General features: G+C 35.6%; 3 protein-coding genes across 7 annotated transcripts; 2 read left to right on the forward strand and 1 right to left on the reverse strand.

Annotated features, from left to right (window-relative positions):
* The first annotated feature begins 307 nt into the window (after positions 1-307).
* Ada2b (Transcriptional adapter 2B) lies at positions 308-11312 on the forward strand. Of its 5 annotated transcripts, none has more exons than XM_012376090.2 (11): positions 313-586; positions 680-777; positions 1489-1548; positions 1633-1774; positions 1886-2103; positions 2182-2411; positions 2520-2751; positions 3587-3636; positions 3911-4244; positions 4325-4447; positions 7820-9142. In XM_012376090.2, exons 1-10 carry the CDS (start codon positions 580-582, stop codon positions 4427-4429), a joined length of 1476 nt encoding a protein of 491 aa, XP_012231513.2. In that variant the 5' UTR covers positions 313-579; the 3' UTR covers positions 4430-4447; positions 7820-9142. The 5 variants fall into 5 exon arrangements, with proteins under 5 accessions (XP_012231515.1, XP_012231517.1, XP_012231516.1 ...); XM_067350715.1 differs by lacking the exon at positions 7820-9142 and adding an exon at positions 11114-11312 and having other exon boundaries at positions 314-586; XM_012376092.2 differs by lacking the exons at positions 4325-4447; positions 7820-9142 and having other exon boundaries at positions 308-586; positions 3547-3636; positions 3869-4189.
* Positions 11313-12609: 1297 nt separating this feature from the next.
* LOC105677468 (protein sneaky) lies at positions 12610-17410 on the reverse strand. Its single transcript, XM_012376101.2, has 8 exons — positions 16967-17410; positions 16102-16317; positions 15689-15990; positions 14979-15166; positions 14712-14883; positions 14097-14451; positions 13466-13794; positions 12610-13314 (listed from the first exon to the last, which is right to left on the reverse strand). The coding sequence occupies exons 1-8, from the start codon at positions 17255-17257 to the stop codon at positions 12975-12977; spliced, it is 2193 nt and encodes a 730-aa protein (XP_012231524.1). The 5' UTR covers positions 17258-17410; the 3' UTR covers positions 12610-12974.
* Positions 17411-18524: 1114 nt separating this feature from the next.
* Positions 18525-19972, forward strand: LOC105677467 (ejaculatory bulb-specific protein 3-like). Its single transcript, XM_012376100.2, has 2 exons — positions 18525-18780; positions 19034-19972. Exons 1-2 carry the CDS (start codon positions 18582-18584, stop codon positions 19231-19233), a joined length of 399 nt encoding a protein of 132 aa, XP_012231523.1. The 5' UTR covers positions 18525-18581; the 3' UTR covers positions 19234-19972.
* Positions 19973-21347: the final 1375 nt, after the last annotated feature.

A 21347-nucleotide genomic window follows, 5' to 3' on the forward strand; every position in this document is an offset into this window, starting at 1 on the left:
GTATTTAGAATTTCTGATACAGTTACAACGATGATCAATTTATGTCAATAATAAAAATTAATGATTCTATTTTATTATTTGCTAAAAAAATCACATGTTTTACCTACAAATATTTATAAAAATTATTATTAAAAAATGCTCAAGCAGTTGCAATACTTGTCATTAATACTATTTTAATTCATCATTTGGATGTCTCCTTTTTCGTGAAATAATTCAAATAGCCCGCAAAAATATCGCCGATTTCCGCGCCCACGCAAGCGGTGATGTGAGAACACTGTGAAGTAATCGAGAATGACCGAGCGTGGCCGATCGACGTGTGACGCATGCGTATTCTTTGTATAACGCAACAGTCGTAAACAAGATTTTTTTTCTGAGTTGGTATTCTCTCTCCGGATTATACAGGATCGGACGGGCGTATCGCGGTGCGACGCGTCGCGATTCTGCCGCGTTTTTGCGCGTGCCTACGCGGTGGAGATGATCCTAACATCGCGTCACAGTGCCTCGTGATACACGAATTCACGGTATTTGGCATGCGGTGACGTCATCCGGATCAGTCTAGAAGAATCCAACGGGACAATAATGGCGGGTGCGTATTTACGGCGGCGTCGACGACGCCACGCCCCTCCTCTGTGAGACGGCTATTTCGCATGCATTTGCATTTGTCTGTTTTGCATTTCAGACCTATATGCGATGTACAGCTGCACATATTGTCAGGAGGACATCCCGAATCTACGTGTCAAGTGTATCGAGTGCCCTGAATTCGATCTCTGCTTGCAGGTGAGGGAGTCGTTCGAACACCCGTTTCGAGTCACGTGACCACCCACACCTCTACCTCGCTTTTCCGCTTCTTTTATTTTTTTTTTTTTTTAGTCGCTAACCTGTCTTCTTTTTCTTTTCTCCTTTTCGTCCTTGCTCATCTCCTCGCAATAATACTTCGAACTTGACCGAATTTCGAGTATATAATATTTTTCTTATGTATATTACCACCACTTAGCTCATTTCCTTCCCGCCTTCGCCTCGTTTCTATTCCCAAGTCTGAATGAAGCTGCCGATCGATGAAACGCACGTGGACGTATTGGCGGATATTTTGAATTATAATATCTATGAAATTTTTTGATAAATGTAATTTTAAAATAATGCATAGGAATGATAAACCATTTATCGTACGCAAATATTTTTTTATTATGACTCAATTATAATGGTTTTTTTTCAAATTATATGTATTTTGCATTTTGTTTATTTGCTTAGCTTTTAAGCTAGATTTTTTTAGAAAATAGGCTATAAAAAATGTAATTTTTATTAAAATAAATTCTATTACTCTATCATATATAATCTACAATAATCAGCATAATAGTAAAATCAGTAGATTATTTCGGAAATTACAAAATTTTCGTTATTGACAGACATCAGAGCTATCCGTGTAAATTGCAAAATTAATAAAACTATTCTCTTCTCTATATGAATAATATTTTCTATTCAATTGTTTAGTGTTTTACTGTCGGTGCTGAAATTGGTCAACACAAAAACGATCATGCCTATCAATTTATGGTAAGCGTGCTAACTGTAAAGGAACCTATATTGATATTGTGGTTTATAGAAATTATTAATGTACTTCTGCATATATCGATTTAGGATTCTTGGACCATTAGTATATTCAATGGTCGTGGCAATTGGACGGCTAGGGAACAGCTAAGGCTTTTGGATGCTATTGAACAATTCGGATTTGGAAATTGGGAGGATATTAGCAACCATATCGAGACACGTACACCCGAAGGTAATTTAAAATCGCCTCATTTCGCAAATATTAAATAAAATTCATACTTTTTAAGAAATGCGAAAATGGTTTAAAAAATTGTTTTCTAAAGCAGACTCTTTGTTATTGCAGAGGCGAAAGAAGAATACATCGCCAGATATCTCAATGGTAATATCGGGAAGCACACGTGCTCATCCACAGAAAGCTATGTACCAAATCTTACCGATCATACTGAGTTGGATCATGGCCCCCTGTCACCTGATCTCACATCCAGATTACCGCCGTTGGACATCACCTCAGAAGAAGCCGCACAATTGGGTTACATGCCCCAACGAGATGACTTTGAGAGAGTAATAATCAAAGATATATCATGAAAGAAATTTAATTTTTAAAAAATATTTTTCTATAATCATAATACTTTTTTTCAGGATTACAACCACGAGGCGGAATCTCTCGTTTCTTCATTATTCTTGAATCCTGTCGAGGATGATGACCTTGATATTGCACTTAAACTCGCACAAGTTGATATGTACACTAATAATTTGAGGGAGCGAGCCAGACGGAAACGTGTCGTGAGAGATTATCAACTTGTATCGGCTTTCTTCGCGTCATCCAAAAAGGACAAAGGAATAAAAAAGAAACGGACGAAAGAAGAAAAGTACGTTTTACATGAATGTATACTTTTCGCGCTCATCTCTCGAAGTACTTTGACAAACAAAACTATTTGTCATTCGCTCGATATATTGAATGTTTCGCTTGTGTGCAGGGAATTTAGGGACAGAATGCGTGTATTCGCACAGTTTTACACGGCACAAGAGCACAAACAGTTCCTATCAAATCTCGAGAGGGAAAGAGAATTGCGCTTACGGCTTTCTGAGCTTTTCCGATACCGTGAGAACGGCATCACGAGGCATGAGGAATGTGCTCACTTCGAGCAAGTTCTCACGCAAACACAGAGACAGAACGACACGAGCGATCACTGGACAGATAAGAAATCTGTAAGTATGCGCATTTCTATTCACGTAAAGTTACGATACTAGAATGAAAGTAACTTTATCTCATAATATTTTTATATTCGTAAAAGCTAGTATGACTCTAAATTTTATCAAAATTATTTTTATTTTTTTTTTATTTTTATTATATGCTAACGCATGAAATTGTGTATATATTAATGTATGATATTATTAAATGAGATATAGACTTTTGCACACAAAAAAAATAATGAATAGTTTATACAGCAATGTTCTTATGCTTATTATTAGCTGTAACAATGTTTAAATTTTGTGTATGTTTCTATTGATATTTAATTTTATGAATTTGTGTAGACATTAAATCTTTACTTTGTTACTATCCTCAATGTTCAATTATAATAGCATATTATGAATAACTTATTTTATCGTTTTGTCTATTATTAATAAATATTTTATACACATTTCATATTAATGTCACATTTCTGCAATATACGATGATTAAAGAATGGTTTTGAATTAAGGTTTATGTAACGGTGCATGCAAAGCATAATTTATATCCACAATATCTTTGTGAAATACATTGTACGCATTGAGTACAACTCTGTTGCGATATATGTGACACCGTAAAAGTTATAATTTATATGAAGGAAGTTATTTGAAACAGTCATAATTACGTGCTGTCATATTTGAGATCTTTATTCTCTTCGTACATTTATATTTACAATAGAAATAAAAAAAGAAGTTAAGAGTCTTAACTATATTGTATACACTAGCTTTTGCTTCTTTTTAACTAATTCTATTGTTTGTCATGCGTGTTGCCAGGCATTTGTGAACAGATTGTATCAGTTTGCATTTCACTTAGGGCAGCAGTGGGCAGTCCACGCGAATACACCGCCACATCTCAAAAAGAAGGTAAGAGATCATACCTCTTATCGCAAAGAGAATACACATTTTTGTTTGTATCACCACACTCATTCATTGAGGAATTTATTTGCTTCATTTTCTTTTCTGCACTAAGCATTGCTGTATAAAAGTCCTGTTTGAACCGCATAAATCAGTAACAGTAACAATGTCGTTGCAGTATCTTGGACTTTCCTGAAGTTTCAAAAATCTTAGATTTGTATACTGAATTTTGCGGAAAAAGGATTTAAGTAAAATTGTGCGCGTATTTTTTTGTTCCTCTCAGAGAAGAAGAAAAAAGTTACTCTTCCATCGACCGAAAATACACTGCAAAGCAAGAATTGCCCAGCAACTCCACAGTCAATCAAACCAGTCACAATCGGACGACGACTCCAGCCAGTCAGTCGGCGGAGCCGGATAGCAATCCAAACACTTCCAGCCAATCCAGCCCCAGTTCTTCGCAAGAAAAGGGTTACGGCGGCGGCGCTACTTCCACGCAAGAGCGCGACATCGAATTGGAGGCTGCGTCTCATCTCCTAACGAAACAAGAAAAGTCCTTGTGCATTCAACTTGATCTGAAACCGACTCAGTATTTGACGCAAAAGGCATTATTATTACAAGTGAGTAACCGATGGATGTCTGGGATCTTTTGGTGCGAAACGAAAAATATCACTCGTCAATTTTGTTTTCTATGTTGCAGGAATATCTGAACGGCAACAAAAAATCAAACGTCATACCTCAATCAGAGCCAGAGAGCAAAATTCTTCATTACCTAGTGACCAACGGATGGATCGCAGCCAACTGATTCGACGTGTAAAAAAAAGTACGACCATTTTACCACTCTAAGTCATCTCTAATCTTATTTTATGTATAAGCAAAGTTTGAGTCTGATACAATTAACACGTAGGACAGATAGAAGGGAGAGTGAGAGAGAGAGAAAGGGAACAAGAAAGAGCGTGCGTGCATCTATGAGTACATTGTTGCTGATTCTTCTTTTTAGTAGCAATGTAAATATTGCTATATGTGATTTATTGTTCGACGTAGGACCGGTTAAACTCGTAATTGGACACAACCTGCCATGTGTTTAGCGTCAGTGATATATCAGGTGATTGTGTTTTAGACTGATTCTATTGGGATTAACTTTCACCGGAGTTACTTAATGGATTCTCCATTTTTTCCTCTAGATTTTTTAGCATAAGCTGTAATATACACGGAAATGATAAATTTAGTTAGCCGACACTGCTAGAATCAGCTATTCAAATATTATTTCACTTATCATTTTTTTCAAAGTTAAACGTTATTTGTGAGAATCTCTTAACACTGCCTACGTAGAGCCATTGAACATATTGCTCAATTAATTCTTCCACTGCGTTATCTTTGTGTACAGATCAATCGAGCACTTTACTTTCTGTATTAAAAATGTTATTTGTCACCATATTTGACAATAAGGAATCGAGATTGACTGAAACATTGTGAACTGAAACTCTTTCGGAATTTAGAAGTACAAGCAAACCAAAATGTCAGTTTTTTTTATTGTAGTTGTATTTTCCAAAAGTATTGAAAATTATTTTGACTATTAGTAAACTAGATAAATGTATTGCAATTAATACATTGATGTATGCGTTAAATTAACGCAAGAAAGCTTCTTATTTTTCAAGAAACTTAGTGATAAATTGATTGGTAATGGATTGACAATTTGCATGATGAAAGTATATTCATTGTATGTATTCAAATTATGTAAGAGATTATTGTTTAATTTTACGCATTCACATGCGATCTTCTTGAGAAACCTTTTTATCTTTAATCAAAAAATTCCTTATTGACGAAAAAATGGTACAAGTATCATTATTTATGCAACATCATTATAACGCAATCTGTAAAATAGTAGATATAATTGATCTATTTCCTATATATATAGCATTTGTATATACGACAAAGGAATGATACTTTTTTAGTGATAATATACTCTAAAGCACAAAAAGAATTGTAACCCTGCAAACATATTGAATATCATCTTTGTCATTATCATCGTCGATGCTTTAAAACCAAACTAAAGGATACACTTGAAAGAGAAAATAATTACGCTTTGAGAACATAATGCCTCAAAGCTCATTAATATTAGTTGCAAATAGAGTTAAATTCTACGATATCGTGAAAGTTGTTCTTCATCGAATCACTCATTTAAATGGTTTTTTCTTCCGAGACGCAAAACAGGGCATATATTTCAAAAGTATTAGAAATCTTAACTCTTTCGCTGTTAACTTGTATATGTGTACGGAATCGGTCAGTACTATGTTTGCTCATATATGCGATTTAGTTTAAAGAAAATTTTTTTTATCTTTAGATCGTATTCTAAAATTTGATAAGTCTAGTAGTAATGAATAAGTGAGTGAATCTAAAATAGATTCTAATAACTAAAGCATATCTCCTCGCTGGTTATCTGAGATTAGAGCAGTTTGTTATTTAGCGCTAGTTCATCCTTGTTAGGTTTTCGAATTTTAGGAATGTAAACGTACAGCCCAAGAAGCTGTGTCTTTGCTGGACAGCAGTATATCAATGCGAATGCTTGCTTCTCTATTTGCTTCGCAGAATTGTCGTTTGCTCTGGTTATTTTTTACGGAGGCAGGGGGAAACCTTCTAAAGACAACCCGCGTCCCATGCACAGGACGGCATCTACCGGCTAAAACCCCCTCCTCTATAAATGCCTACTCCGATCTGAAGGGAGAGATAATGGGATATCCCCCGCATGGACTATCGGATGTGTCCTATGTCGGATCATCATCCGAGTCCAAGATTTCTGGAGGAAGCGCCAGGTCCACGCCGTCTTGGCGGGCAGCCTGTCGCTCACTTTTCGCTCGTTCTTTGATTCCCATCACTTCGCCACAAAAGGTGACGAAGGCCCTCCACTTAGGGTGCGTTCCACTTAACGCCCGCAACGACCGCGACCACGACCGCAAAATTGCGCGTTCCACTAGCTCGCTAACGTCGCAAGCGAAAATTTTAGTGGAACGCATTAGACGACCACGGCATCTTTTTCTGATAATTTACTTCTATAACTGTGTCGCTTTCGGTATTGTAAAAAGGAATTATTTGCGACGACATTGTCAAACACTGTCAAACACTACGAACATTCTAGTTTAAAAACCGCGTGAAAATAGCTAAGACACGACGACCCACGTTTGAACTACGGGCGTCGTGAGCTCGACGCGGTCGCAATCATTGACGTCATCTATGACGTTTCAAGTGTGACCACAGCGACCGCGGTCGTTAAGTAGAACGAGTTAACGGGTGTTGCGAGCGCTGTGGACGTTAAGTGGAACGCACCCTTAGTGGGATCTTCTAAGATCGTCTCGGTTCGAGCTTTAGTTCCATCTTCCACCCGGCCTGCAAGTTCGTGCGCTGCAGGTTCCAAGCTGAGCATACCGACATCGTCGTCCTCCCCACGATGCAATCGTTTGCTCTGCTAATCCAAGCCTATAGAAATGGCTCTCAGAGTCGCGTATGGCCAGTCAACAGACGGTGACTTTGAGTTTAATTCTTTTCATTGTCGGAAATGATAAATCCAGATAAAGATTTTTTGTATAGATAGTTGAAAGTTATGTCAATTGTTTTTTTTTTTCCGTAGTAACGGCGGAACTTCGCAAGTGTCCTAAAGTAACAGCGAAAGGTTAATGACGGATTCTTTTTAGAATATTTTAAAATTAATTGTTAACGAAAATTTGAAGCTATAAACAAATTCATGAATCAGATTAAGATTCACGAGTTAAAGAGAGCTGATCAGCATTTCGTGCGCTTAGATGTGAAAGCATATATTGGTAAAGGTCCATTTATACATATCCGTACCGGCAAGATTGGATGAGTATTTACACATATCCGGATCGCATCCGTGAATGTTTTGAAACATCAGTCTTGAGACATACATCTGACCGTGAACATGGCAGAGCTATCGCTAAACGAATTAGGTAATAGCATTAAGAAGCATTAGACGAAGAGGAATCTTCAAAAAAAAAAAAAAAAAACGGATTTTATGGATTTATAAAGCATGGACGAAAAAACGGAAGGTGAATGTTTTACATTATATAAAGAATTGATTGATGATGCAACTAAATTTTATCAAATGTCAGAACATGTTTTTATTATTTTTCTTTATCCATTTCTTTATTATTTTTCACTATCCATTTTTTTATTTTAAAAGATATCATCGTCAACGACATCTGCGATGCCGGTACGGACACGGACGATACGGATACGGAATAGTGTAAATACTTACATTTAATTATATGGAATCGAATCTAGCATCCGTGCACGGACGTGTACGGTACGGATATGTATAAATGGACCTTGAGAAAAATGTTTTCTTGGCCTGTTAACTTTATAAACACGAAAATTATGACATTCAGTGAAATTCTACTGGATTTCTATATTACGTTTATTTGTTCCGTATAATAATATTAATCAATAAATTATTTCTCGACACTTAAGAAAATTATTTAATAAGAGAGTTAAACAGTGAAAGATGAATTGAATATATGACGAATAAATTTCCACCGTTTCTTTTTTTATATAAATATGTATATCAATTTTTTTTTCACATTAATAATTAACTGAAAATAATTCAACTAAATTACCAAACGAGAAAAATAAATAAGATTAAAAAGTTCTAAGAATATATAATTTTCAATATTGTTATGAAGATGCAATTTTATGAATTTGTTTTTGGAATATTCTGTATAGATACCATTAAAAACAAATTCTTATTTTGTAAAATAGCAACACAAACTGTGCTTTTATGTTACTTAAGTTATTGTATAATACTGAAAATAGCAATCGTACGCTATGTTAATCTTATTTATATCAGTCCTTTCCGACGCTTATTAAAAGTATGTATGTAAGTTTAAGTATGACCGAAATTGATGGGTTCTACAATTGTGTAGATATGAAAGAGAGCCTATTTGTACATAACAACAGACGAGTAAAGACCTACTCAGGTTTAAGTAGATAGACAAATTCTATATCTAGACCTCTGCGCCAAGAGAACAGCATTTGTATGACGGGGCGACGCTAAAACACAACAGCTCGCTCGTATTTTATATAAATAATAAACAAATACCTCCTCCGTTTATCCGACTATATTTGGTGATGTATAGTTAATTGTACTACCGGCGGCCTTCTCTCTCGCGAGCGTCGAAATTGAGATTTGTTGATTGAGGAGTCCGTCATTGCGATATGTGTATATAAAATGTCGATATATTTTAGCGCTAGTGCATCAACATCGAAATTCCAAAATAATTCGTGTAAGGCAATTGTAGTCGGATAAAGAATGTGTGATTAAAGCAGTTTCAGCCACAATAAATTATCTACGACATTCGACACATTCGGCATTCGCGTGTCACACCGTGTGCATTATTTTCTCAATAGAGCAAGGAAGAAACTCTTTAAATTACGATGTATGGTATTTCCGACACGAATATCCGTCGACTGTGCGAAATAAACTGTGCGATATTTTCATTTAAGAAAATGTGCATGATTTTTCTGGCGTTTTATATATATATTTTCCCATTAATCCCCCCTTAAACGAATATGTATAGAGAAGTTAAACATCGAGGAAAAAGTGCCAAGATAAAGTTTTAATATTAATGATGTTAATTTGCTAAAGCAGCTGTTTGCTCATAAATTTACTTTAACAATTGCTCATAAATTTGCTTTGACAATCATTTGCTCATAAATATCGGGAGATCGAGTCATAACGAATAACAAATTAAACGTTTGACGTCTGCAGTTTTTTTCCAATTGCTCTTCAATTATATATTTTTTATATAACTACGATACTTCGAATCAGGGTTTTAATTAAGTGAATTTCCGTAGGCTGTTTAATGTAGAAAATTTCCTGTCACGACACAAATTGCACTGAACCGTATTTGAGTTGGTAATAATAAGGAAAATGTTGCACGCATAATTTCGGAAATTCATAATCTTGTAATTCGAAAAAGTGAAACGATTTTTTTGAAGTAATATCATAAAATGTGTAAACATGCTAAGTTTCACAAAAATGATATTGAAATCAATCAAGATAATAATATTTTTGAAATATTCAAAAGTATGCTGTAAAACTTTGAAAATCAAATACTCAAATTAAAATTCGATTAAATTCTTTTTGAAATTTACTAAAGAAGAAGTGATTCTCGTTATCCGTTTAGTTCTCTGAATTTAATCTGCGCAAAATTATTTTTTAATCAATCTCAGAACGTGCTAAAATAATCTATTAAATTAATGAAAAAGGTATATATTTTTAATATGTTTATTAAACTTGTGAAAAATTGGTGAAAGATATTTTGGCATGCAATATTATGTAATTCTTTAATAAAAATACCAGATAAAAAAAAATCAAATAATAAATCTGAGCACACGGACCGAATAGAGTGAATATGATATCCTAAAATATCCTCAAAAATGCATGATTCATGGAAAAGACGAGTTTTGAATTATTCAAATTAGAAATAACATCGCAAGATCACGTCAGAGAGCTAGACAAATTTTTGACGATATTTTGTAAAAGATCAGCATGTATCGTCGAACTCTAATTCCAAGGAGAGGAGAATAAGAGAAAAACATTATCATAATGCGTGTATTATTGGAAGACGAGTGTTGCATTTTTATAAAGGCGGATACAAAGGTGAAGGTGCCAATCGATGATGAGGTTGATTTCGTAGAATGAATCGGTACCATTTCCATCCGTCCCCGCCGCGGCACGCGGCTTCGCACGTATATAAAGTCACTGTCGCGGATATGTATCCGTATAATTGCTGTCTGTTCGCGAATAATACACGCCTAGGTGAGCATATTTCTTGTACGGTAACAGCACACCGCGTGCCGTTCCGTTTAGAAATCGAACGTGATTGCGCACGAAAAAAGCGACTACGAATTTTTGGACCTGTCAAACTTTGCTGAATATGTGCGAGTGTTTACATCTCATAAAATCAGAAAATATGTAATCACAAATATAAAAATAACAGAAAAAATTATTTCAAGTAGAACACTACTTTGGAAATTCATTTTCAAGTCTTAAACGCATCTCGCAGAGATTTGCAACAAATTTTATTTACGTTTATTCTAATATCGCGCTGAAAATGATTCAAGTGTGTACGCTGTGTGCGAAATATATCTACGTTGGTTATTGAGATTCTGCAGACAAAACGAATATTTTTATAGTGCAACATTTTGTTCCGATATGAATTTTTTCAAATGACGTGTAATTTACTCATTGTGCAGATTTACGACAAAATATTTAAATTGATCTTCAATAAACAATGTTTTGAGATCGTTATAATTAAACGAGTATTTTTACTTATATATAAAGTTAACTTAAAACATTATTTGTTTTAAATATCAATATTATTTCTATGTTCAATTAAGAAATGTTGAATCAAATTCGTAAAATTCATCAAAAAATAGAAGTATTATTAATCCAACATTGAATTGTATTTTGCAGCCATGAAACTTGCACTGGTGTGCCTGCTCGCTATCGCAACTATCGTCTACGTGTCCGCACGTCCCGACGGGTACACTAATAGATACGACAATATAGATGTAGACCAAATTCTAAATAATGATCGATTGCTGAAGCGATATACGGACTGCTTGTTGGAGAAGGCTAACGCCAGGTGCCCGCCTGAAGCTATTGAATTAAAGAGTAAGTACTGTGTGTACATATTCACAATTATAATACAAACTAAATAATAAGTATATCCGTCACTGATCAACAATTATTAACTTTCAATATCTTGGAATTTTTAATTATTTATAAAAATGTTTCATTACTTCACTAAATCACGTAATACGAAAACAAGTTGACGCTTTAAATCATAATAATTTTATAGATTGTCATTTATGAGCTGCAATTTAAAGTCATGCACACATTTTTGCTCGTAATTGTTGTTTTTATGCGCCATATATGTAGTTCGATGTTGACAAGATTTAATTAATCTTGTCTCGATGATGCAATGAAGAAAATGCTGCTTAGAGAAGCAGAGTTTTTTGCGACACTTACGTCACGTATCAAGAGAATTTTATTTGCATTTATGGAAATCTCCTCTTTAATGATCTTGAATAGATTCTATCAATTCTTGACTAATGAAAATTCAGTTAGTTTAGAAATGTATATTAATAGATGATGATTTGAAATAGTAATACGCAGTATGAGATTGATTAAAGAACACTATTGAATAACAATGTTGATTATTCAATGTTAACAATGTTAATTATCCAATTGCTCTCAATATCATTAAATAAACTAAAAAAATATATATAAAAAATATATATAAAAAATATATATTTCCATTACAGAAGTCTTAAATGAAGCACTAGAAACTGAATGCGCGAAATGTTCGGAACATCAAAGGCAAATCGTGAGGAAGGTGATCAGATTTCTAGTAGAAAACAAGAGGGACTTATGGAACGAGCTGAAGGCGAAGTACGATCCGGAAGGGAAATACGTAAACAAATATGAAGATATGGCCACGAGGGAAGGCGTTCAACTTTAATTGATAATCTAACGAGAAAAACCAAATATGAACATATGTCGCGACATGTATTAAAACGGCGCTAATTGCCTTATTGTCCTTCTGTCTGTATTTCGACGTAATTAAGATGTAACACGCACACACGAGTATGCAAATAAAATATCGTTCGTAATATATGCGTCATGATGTATTCCGCGCGCGTTTATCGTCGCGTGTGTCCTCGTTAGTCCACCGTACACGGAATCCCCCGGCACTCTCCTCACTTGAATCCTAATCACACGACTTTATTTACACGCGGAGAAGAGTAGCTAAAACAAACTATCATTGAGCGGAAGCTTTCCGCCAGCAGCGTTATACGACAAAAAACTTCCTCTCCGAAGAGCGCCAGACGCATCGAGTGCGTCACATTTGCAAATTGACTTTTTATATTCACTTAATCAATCCTTAGTCAATCCTGTATCATTAATCAAGTTGTTAGTTAACTATCTTAAAAACACGCACCACTGTTTGAAAAATACTGCTTTACATTTCTTCATTACTTTTGTAAAATATAAGTGTTTTAACGATATCTTGAGATTTGTTATTAAAAAATTGAAATATTTATTTAAAACGATAGAATGTTTGTAATATACATAAATAACTTAAACTTGTATTATAAATTAGACTCCCAAATTTACAGCAGGCTGTGTAATCTTTATATTAAAAAATGTCAAAGACACGAATAGACAGAAAAATACGCAAATGTAAGTTGAAAAAAAAAATTGAAACGCAAGCAAGCCCTCGCGGAAAAACGACGTAAAATCAAATTAATTTATTTCATTATTATCGGATTCACTTTAATCGCGGCTGAAAATCATCGTGCCGAGCCTCATACTCGTCTGTATCGTCATCCGTCTCGCCGATGTCCGTGCAGGCGTAGCAAATCTCACCGACATCGTGCCAGCACTCGGGACAGTGGATGAAGGGACATCCGGGCGTCGTGCATCTGTGAAATTGCGAGCCTTTTCTGGGCTCCACTTCGCCGCAGACGAGACACCTATGACGCGCACAGATGAAAAACGCGAGCCAGCCGCAGAACGCCGGCCAGCGTTGCCTCAGGGCGAGCCACGGGTCCACGTCGTACTCCAGCCGGCGAGTTCTGACCAAAGACCTGACCTTGGCCCGCATGAATCTATTATCGAAGATGCGAGCGAGTTCATGTTTTTACGAATCCACAACGATTCCGATGTTGTTTCTCGAAGTTATTGTAGAAAATTTCAGATTATTCGGGCAGATCAAGAGTTTGAATATATTCTTAAGTATATATTTAATCTAACTTTTACCTGGCGTGGCCGAGTCGACGTCTCAAGCTCTCGTTGTAGAGGTACAGCACGCGTCTCTTCTCGCGTTTCCGGTAGAAGAACGAACAGATGACGCGTCGCAGTCGCTGGGTGTAAGCAGCGGTGAATAACATTACCAAAATGCCGAGATAAGTCGAGTAGATCTTGAGGATCACATAATTCGGCACTCTGCTGGGCTTCGGTAGGCACGCGCTGTTCGACATCACAGTCTTCACTCGCCGCTTCACGTTGAATCCTCGTATAACGCTGCGTATCAAAGACGCTATCATTCCGGTCCCGCGAACCTCCAAAATCATGTCGTGATGCCCCGCCTAGAAAAATTAAAAGAATTAAGATTAAAAGGGTAGAAAAATTACAAAACTTATACAAAACTAAAGTAAAAATTATTTTTATTTTAAATTAAAATTTATTTAAACAACAAAATAGATGACCATTAAGTGATCCATTTCAGATACATTAGTCTCTTATTATTATTATTTAATACTCTTATTTTTTACTGCAGAGCTATGCGTAAAAAATTATATAAATATCTTGCGCAAAAATAAATTTTTTTTTCACATTTAAATTTAGAAAATAATAAATACAACTAAATCATAATATGAATTTCTCGCACCTGAGTGTATTCCATGTGAGCATATCTTCTGACCAAGTCGAGTGCCTCGAAGAAGAGCCTGTCTAGTAATACGAATGTTGTCATGCTGATCATCTCAAGGATCAACTTCACCGTTTGGCCGGTCAAGTGCACCCGCTCGACCTCGCTCGGCTGCAGGCTATACGGATTCACGAACTTCGATCTCTCAATCTTCTTCAGAGGCAGCAAGGTCAAGCTGCCGCGTGCCTTTCGCCTCGCGTCGATCTTCCGGAAATACGACGTTACGTACACGTTATCGTGCTCGATGTCGGTTAGATACTTGTCATTGTACGTCTGAGCGTTCAGAATGATTCTCAAGAACACGAAAGACAGGCATCTGGATAATTATGTAAAAAACATATATTTTATCTTCTAATAATAAATTAAGCCGTGCCAAATTTTTTTTGTACAGACAACAATTTTATATTAAAAATGACACACATATCACTTTATTAAAAAAAAATAATAATAAAAAAATGTTATTAAGCTGTCCAAAATTTTCATATTTCTACATACTTTTTTCTTTTTTTCTATTTTCGTATAAAAAGATTACAATGGATTCGCGTTGCTAGATTATCTTGGAGAGTTTAATGATACCTCTTAATAATCATCATCACCGATTCGAAGATCTTCTTGCGCGCGTTAAACTCGTGCATCACCGCCTGGGCAGCGTCCGTGGCATCGTGAAGATCGAGGATCACCGGCATCTTTTTCACTTTGTACTGCAACTTCGCCTCCTTGAGACTTTTGCTGAACGTATCCCTGGCTCCTTCATGAAGAGGAGAAGATATCTCCGAAACGTGTCGCGTAGGAATGCGCCCTTAAATTTGAATAATCGATTCATGCAAATTGACATTTAATCACTTTTTAAAGCGACGTAGCCCTCGCCGATGCCGGAATCCACTTTCCCTTCGGGATCGCAGATGTTAGAGCCACCGAGGGCTTGCACCAGATTGCACACGAAGGTGAGCTTCATCGGCCAGCATAATAACCAGGCTGCGAAGACTGATACTGTGTCGTAACACTTGTCGTAGGCATCACCGAACATGTCTCTGAAAAACCTCGCTGCTCTTAACATTTACGGAAGCTACAATACCAAGCAAAAATGTAGAAGCATAAAATTAAAAAAGTATAAAATCTTTAATTCAAACCTTCAAATAGAGAAGAATGTTTCATTGATACTACAAGAAATTTATAGTGGTAATATTTTCACTAATTATTAGAATTGTATAATAAAATAAACGCGTATATAACTATTTTCATTTTTCACGAAAACTATCGATAAAAAAATTTATTCTATATTTTTTTGTGCCACAGAATCATCTTTACATCGATTGTACTTTGATTGGCATTGTTATATTACTGTATTTGTATAGAAACAAACTTAAATAAAATTAAACAAATTTGAAAAATCAAATAACTTATGAGGAAGTAATTAAAGGAATGATAAACTAGAATTCATGTTTCAAAATTATGTACAAAATGCACGAAAACTGGTTTAACAATTTTAGCGCCGACTGTACGCGAAGTTTATCGATGTTATTTAGATTAATATCATGTAAGTAATATCTTGCCTGCAACGTTCCGTGCCGCGACTAAGCTGTTCCTCGCAGCGCGCCTCGATCTTCTTCTTGTACTTCGCCTCGTAAACATCCGCCTCAGACTTCGCCTTCTCGATCTCTTTCTCATGTTTCTCCTCGATTTCGTCGCTGCGCTTCGTATCGTCCTGAAGCTCGTCCAAATAGTCGTTCTCCTCTTTCAAACGCTTCATCTCTTCCTCGCCCTCGATTTCCTCGACTATCGGACTCATCAAATCCCTCACCGAGGATAAGGTATCCTTCAATTCGCTCGCATCCGCTTTTATAGCGAGCACCGCCTATGTGTCGTTAGTGAGCGCGACGGTAATCGATGGTTTAATAGCTTTGTTCGATGAATATTTTCAAAGTTCCGCGATTTTGCAGCGTTATTATTTTAATAGAGTGGACACCTGCTGAAAAGGCTTGAACATGAGATCGTAGCGCGTCTTACTGAGATTGTATGTCAGCTGCGTCGTGCAAGCGAAAGTTCTCACCACTTCCTTGCCGTTGTACGTTAAATTGAATATCGGTCCTGCGATCACGTATCCTAGAACGAGCGCTCTCAAAACGTTGCGTCCGGAACGACCGAGGAAAGTTGGGATCGTTAAAAGACAGATGCATCTCACCTGTATTTAAAATGGTAAAACTCTATGTAATACTATTGTAACACTATGTAATTATTATTTAAGTCTCTTTATATTAATAAATAATAGGTTGTTTATTGTAAAAGAGTTTGCACATTTTTTATGTAAAATTTATATAATAATATTATATATAACGTTATATAAAATTGTTTGCCTTTATCGCAGATGTAATTAACAAATTCCTTGGCAAGAAATGATGTCAAGGAATGTAATTATTTAAAAACTGCGTATACATGTTAATTATTATTTTATACCTTAGTTTTTTTATCACCGTATTGAAAACTACATCTATGTATTCATTCAACAGATATTTACAATACGATTGATGAGGAAATGTACGTGACATGGGTATATATTTTGCAATTATACGTGACAACACAGTTAGATTCATGTAAAAAATATAGCACGTTTGGATTTGTAAAATATGTAAAATATAGGAAAACAATGCATCATCTCAAGCCTCAAAAAATTTATGTTTTACCGAGAATTATCCAATCACAAAAGCACACAATGCACAATGTTATTGATAGAAAAAAAATGAATGTAATGCAGTATGAGAAAATAACATTGCAAAAAAAAATTATAAACGAAATGAAAGCTAAATCGAGAATAAAGTAAGAAAACAGATTACTTGTATCGATGATGCACATCCTATCGACAACATCACGACGAGGATAGCTCCCAGAGAGATACTGGTGTATGCGTCGAATTGTAGATCGACGATTATGCCCTCGTAAAGCACGACAGCCGCGACAAGCCCGAAGAGAAATCCGATAAAGGTCCTTGCTTTTCGATGAGTGCCGATCGGATCGTAGCAGATGTGAAACAGGGTTGGACATTTTTTCAGATAATATTTCAAGAAATCCCTTCGGATTCCCTCGATCAGACGACCGCAGCGATTAAGCCGCTCCAAGCCGGGCATCGCTCCTTCCTGTTTGCGAAGTTAAAAACTCTTACTAAAATATAAGCTACTTTGTTGCAGATTATGAAACGCGAAACTCTCCGGCTAGTCTCTGAAATGAGACGAATGTCCATCGAACAGAATCGATTTTCCTCGATTGCAAATTTTTTTTTAATTTATTAGAGGATACATAGTTGGCTTGGATACAATTTTAAATTCATCTATCATCATTATTTATTCTCGAAAAGTTTTTTAATTAGTGGATTTAATTTTCTCAAAGAATTTCGTCTTTGTATAAATTATTAACAATAGCAACGTTCAATTAAAAATTTTTATTACAATATAAATCGACGTGTTTCTTAAAATTTATAAATTGTTGCCAAAAAATAAGTTCAAAAACAGAAATAATTATTCAATAATTTGCAATATATAAATGTAAAACAGAAATATCCATCTTAGCTTTACGAGACGTTAATTATACACTTTTATGTCTCAAAAGTAGGACACAAAGATTATTGCCGAGATTATAATAGCAGTTATACGAGAACATTTCCGTGAATCAATTTTATGTCCCACAAACGGGACACATGATAGCGGCATTGCAATTACTAATAATTTCTACAAGGACAAAATACTTCAAGGAACTTAAATTCATGAATTAAAGAAATTTCGCGAGAGTGGATAACGAGATACTGATACAGTCATGCTTTACACAAGTCGTCTAAAAGTCGAGGTTGCGTGATGCATCGTCTACAGAATACGAAAAAAGAATTCAAATATAAGAATTTTTTTCACGTGTGACACATAAATTCCTTAATTATTATTCTGTTTACTTTTATGTTTTCACATTTCATAAAAAATATAACAATCATTACGTCATTCCAAGCGAAATTCAGTCATCGCCACCTTTATTACCAATAAATACTTTATCAATTATTGTAATTAATTCATTATATTTTTACTAATTTATTTGAATAAGAAATATTTTCCTAAATTAATCGAGTCTCATTATATATGTGATACAACATAAAATATATAATAATATGTAAATTATTTTTTCTGCATATAATTATATTAGAACAATCTGTCGCAGTTCTTAGATTAATTTCATAGTCCGCAATAAAAAAAATCCATGCAAATTTCTAAGGACAAATGTCTATAATGCTCTGCACAGGAAGTGGCTTCATCGCGTATATTTTTCTCGATAAATTATGGCGAGAATGCACGAGGAGCGATTTCGTGCGACTAACGAACCGTGTCCGAGCCCCTTATAAGACACCCGAACTAATGAGCTCCATGAGCAGTTGAATCGGGAGCGACGCATCAATCTCGGCCCGGTACTACGATGAGGCATCTAATCGTCGCGCTTCTCACCGTGTGCGCCCTTTCGTCCACCGCCGTTTTCGCCGAGGAGGCGCCGTACACCACGAAATTTGACAATGTCGACGTGGACTCGATAATAAACAATGAGAGACTGCTAAACGGATACGTCGGCTGTCTGCTCGATCGGAATCCTTGCACCCCGGACGCGGCAGAACTCAAAAGTAAGTAATCAAACGGCAAAAAACGTTCAATTTTTTAATCCTTTTACATGCTCAAAAATATCACTGAGACAGTTTCAGTAAAAACAAATTGTAAAATTATATCCTTTAAAAAAATCCTTTTCTAGTCATATTTTTTTACACACACACACAATTATTTTTCTACAATAATTCAAATCCTTTAAAATTAAAATTTCAAAAATCGATTTATCTTCGATAAATCACGGCAGAATCGTAATTGTAAAGTATCTTTTAGAGAATCTGCCGGATGCATTAGAGCACGATTGCGCCGGATGCAGCGAGGCGCAAAAGAACGCGGCGGACAAAATTTCTCATCATCTGATCGACAATAAGCCGGACGATTGGAAGCTGCTGGAGGACAAGTACGATCCCACCGGAGCGTATCGACGACGTTACCTAGAGAACAAGTCCCGGGAGGGTGGCAGATTCGACTAAATCGTAAACAGTCACAGTCCGCAAAATCCGATCCTTAATGCTGACCTTGGCTACTCTTCTGGACTTGATTGCTTATTGTGATCACACGGCAGTTTCACTTTACGTAACGCGATTGCGTAACGAAGAACCCTGCGTCGCGTTTCGACCTTCAGCGATTTTTCCGGAAATTTTTATCTATCGAGAAAAAATATCCCGAGAAAACGTTTGAGTTTCGTGTGACAATTTTGCATTAACACACAATATTCTCTCTCGACACTTCACTTGATCTTTGAGTTAAAACATGCAGACATATGCGTATGCATATAAGTTTATTTTACTTATTGCTTTGAGGGAATATTTCATTTGAAAATGAGTAGATCGAAGTAAATGTCCTTGAATTAACATAAGTGAGTCATAACTAATAACAGGTCTTTTTGTCCACATTGTAATGTATATAAAAAATAACTTATTAACACTTCGGCATTCATAATACACAGGCAAGGATTTATCAATCATTCATGAAAAATGATTTGAGATCAAAAATATCCCAGCGGCGCGAAAATATTTCTTTAACAAAATATCAAATAATTTACTATAATTGATCATAATTCTGCAGCACGTAGAGGTAGATGAAGCAATCTAAGCATAATCATCCTTGCATAACGATAAAAAAAAAAATTATTTCTAATCCACAATATATACCAACGATGATGAATAAAAAAAGTAAAAGAAGGAATAAACATGGTTATTCAACATAAAATTGATTGTATAAATTTACTTCATCTTCCCTTTATCTCTTTTTAATTTAATATCTATGTGACTCAATTTATATTATTTACAGTCAAATCCGCATTTTTTCTTGAGATTTTATTTCTTTTCTAAATTTTTTCACTCACTTTCTCTGTGATTAATTGTGAATATCCACACTTCTTTGAAATATTATCGAGTACTGTCGGTGGCTACCGGTTTTAATATAATTTTATTAAATAATAATATTTGTTAAAAATAATGATATTTCTTCTTTATCGGTGACTGTACGATGAGTACCCATATCCGTCGGTAGGTTCCGCTTCAACATTATATTCCAGTTGTGTTTCGCAACTGCGTTACACTTCGTCTCGAAGCTATGATTTTATTTATTAAAAATATTCCGGAATTTCTTTGTTTTCTTTACCACATCTTGATCACATCCTTTCCTCAAACTTATTAATGTATTTCATAAAATATATAATGCATCCTCATATTATAATAAAAATATTACACCGTTATAAATTATTATAGCTACACTATCTACTACAATAAATATCAGTGCAATAATTCTTTTTAAAAATGATTATTGTGATGATTTATTTTGTAAAAAAAATTTCGACCAAATCAATCCTGCGTTCAAAGCCCAACAACGACGTTAAGCGCGGTGATGCTTAATCGTTCGAAAAGACTTCCTCGTGCTACCAACAGAAACGCGACGAAGGACAGGCTAAGATCTCTCCCGGGCGATCCTTTCTGTAGTCTCGGATTACCAAAAATATCTCATAGAGCTCGAATATTCGGCGCTTAACGCGGGTGGTCATCACGCTAGGACAACCCTTTGCGTGATTCTCGGAAGCTCGAGTTCTAAAGAGAAGAAAAAAATAAAAAAAAAAAAATAAAAAAAAAAGGTACGCGTAATAAACCCACCTACAGAGAGAGCACATGCAGAATCTACATTGTCTGGAAACAAAACCAAACCAAAAAAAAAAAAAAAAAAAAAAAAAAAAAAGAAAGAAAAAAAAAGAAAAAAAAAGAGGAAAAACCTCTCGAAGTTTGGAGTGATCATGCAAAGTGAAGAAACGAGGATAGAACCGAACCCGGCTGTCAGCCGACGACGTGTGATCAAGAGAAATCTCCGAGAGATCCGAAAGGCGAGACGAACAATCGCCGCGCAATTTATCAAGCTTTCCGTAACGTTACGTCCCGTCTTTAACTGACCGAATCGATTGAAGAGCGGGCGACTCGACAATTACCGGAAATTACACACCGATCCCGCGTTCGTCCGCTCGAGCGACGTCATCCTTCGAAAGCTCGAAAACGATTTGGATCGAGAAAGAGAGCGACGGAGTGAGACAGACAGAGAGAGAGAAAGAGAGAGAGAGAGA

Source organism: Linepithema humile, chromosome 2 (genome assembly GCF_040581485.1).
Source record: "Linepithema humile isolate Giens D197 chromosome 2, Lhum_UNIL_v1.0, whole genome shotgun sequence".
NCBI classification, from domain to species: Eukaryota; Metazoa; Arthropoda; class Insecta; order Hymenoptera; family Formicidae; genus Linepithema; species Linepithema humile.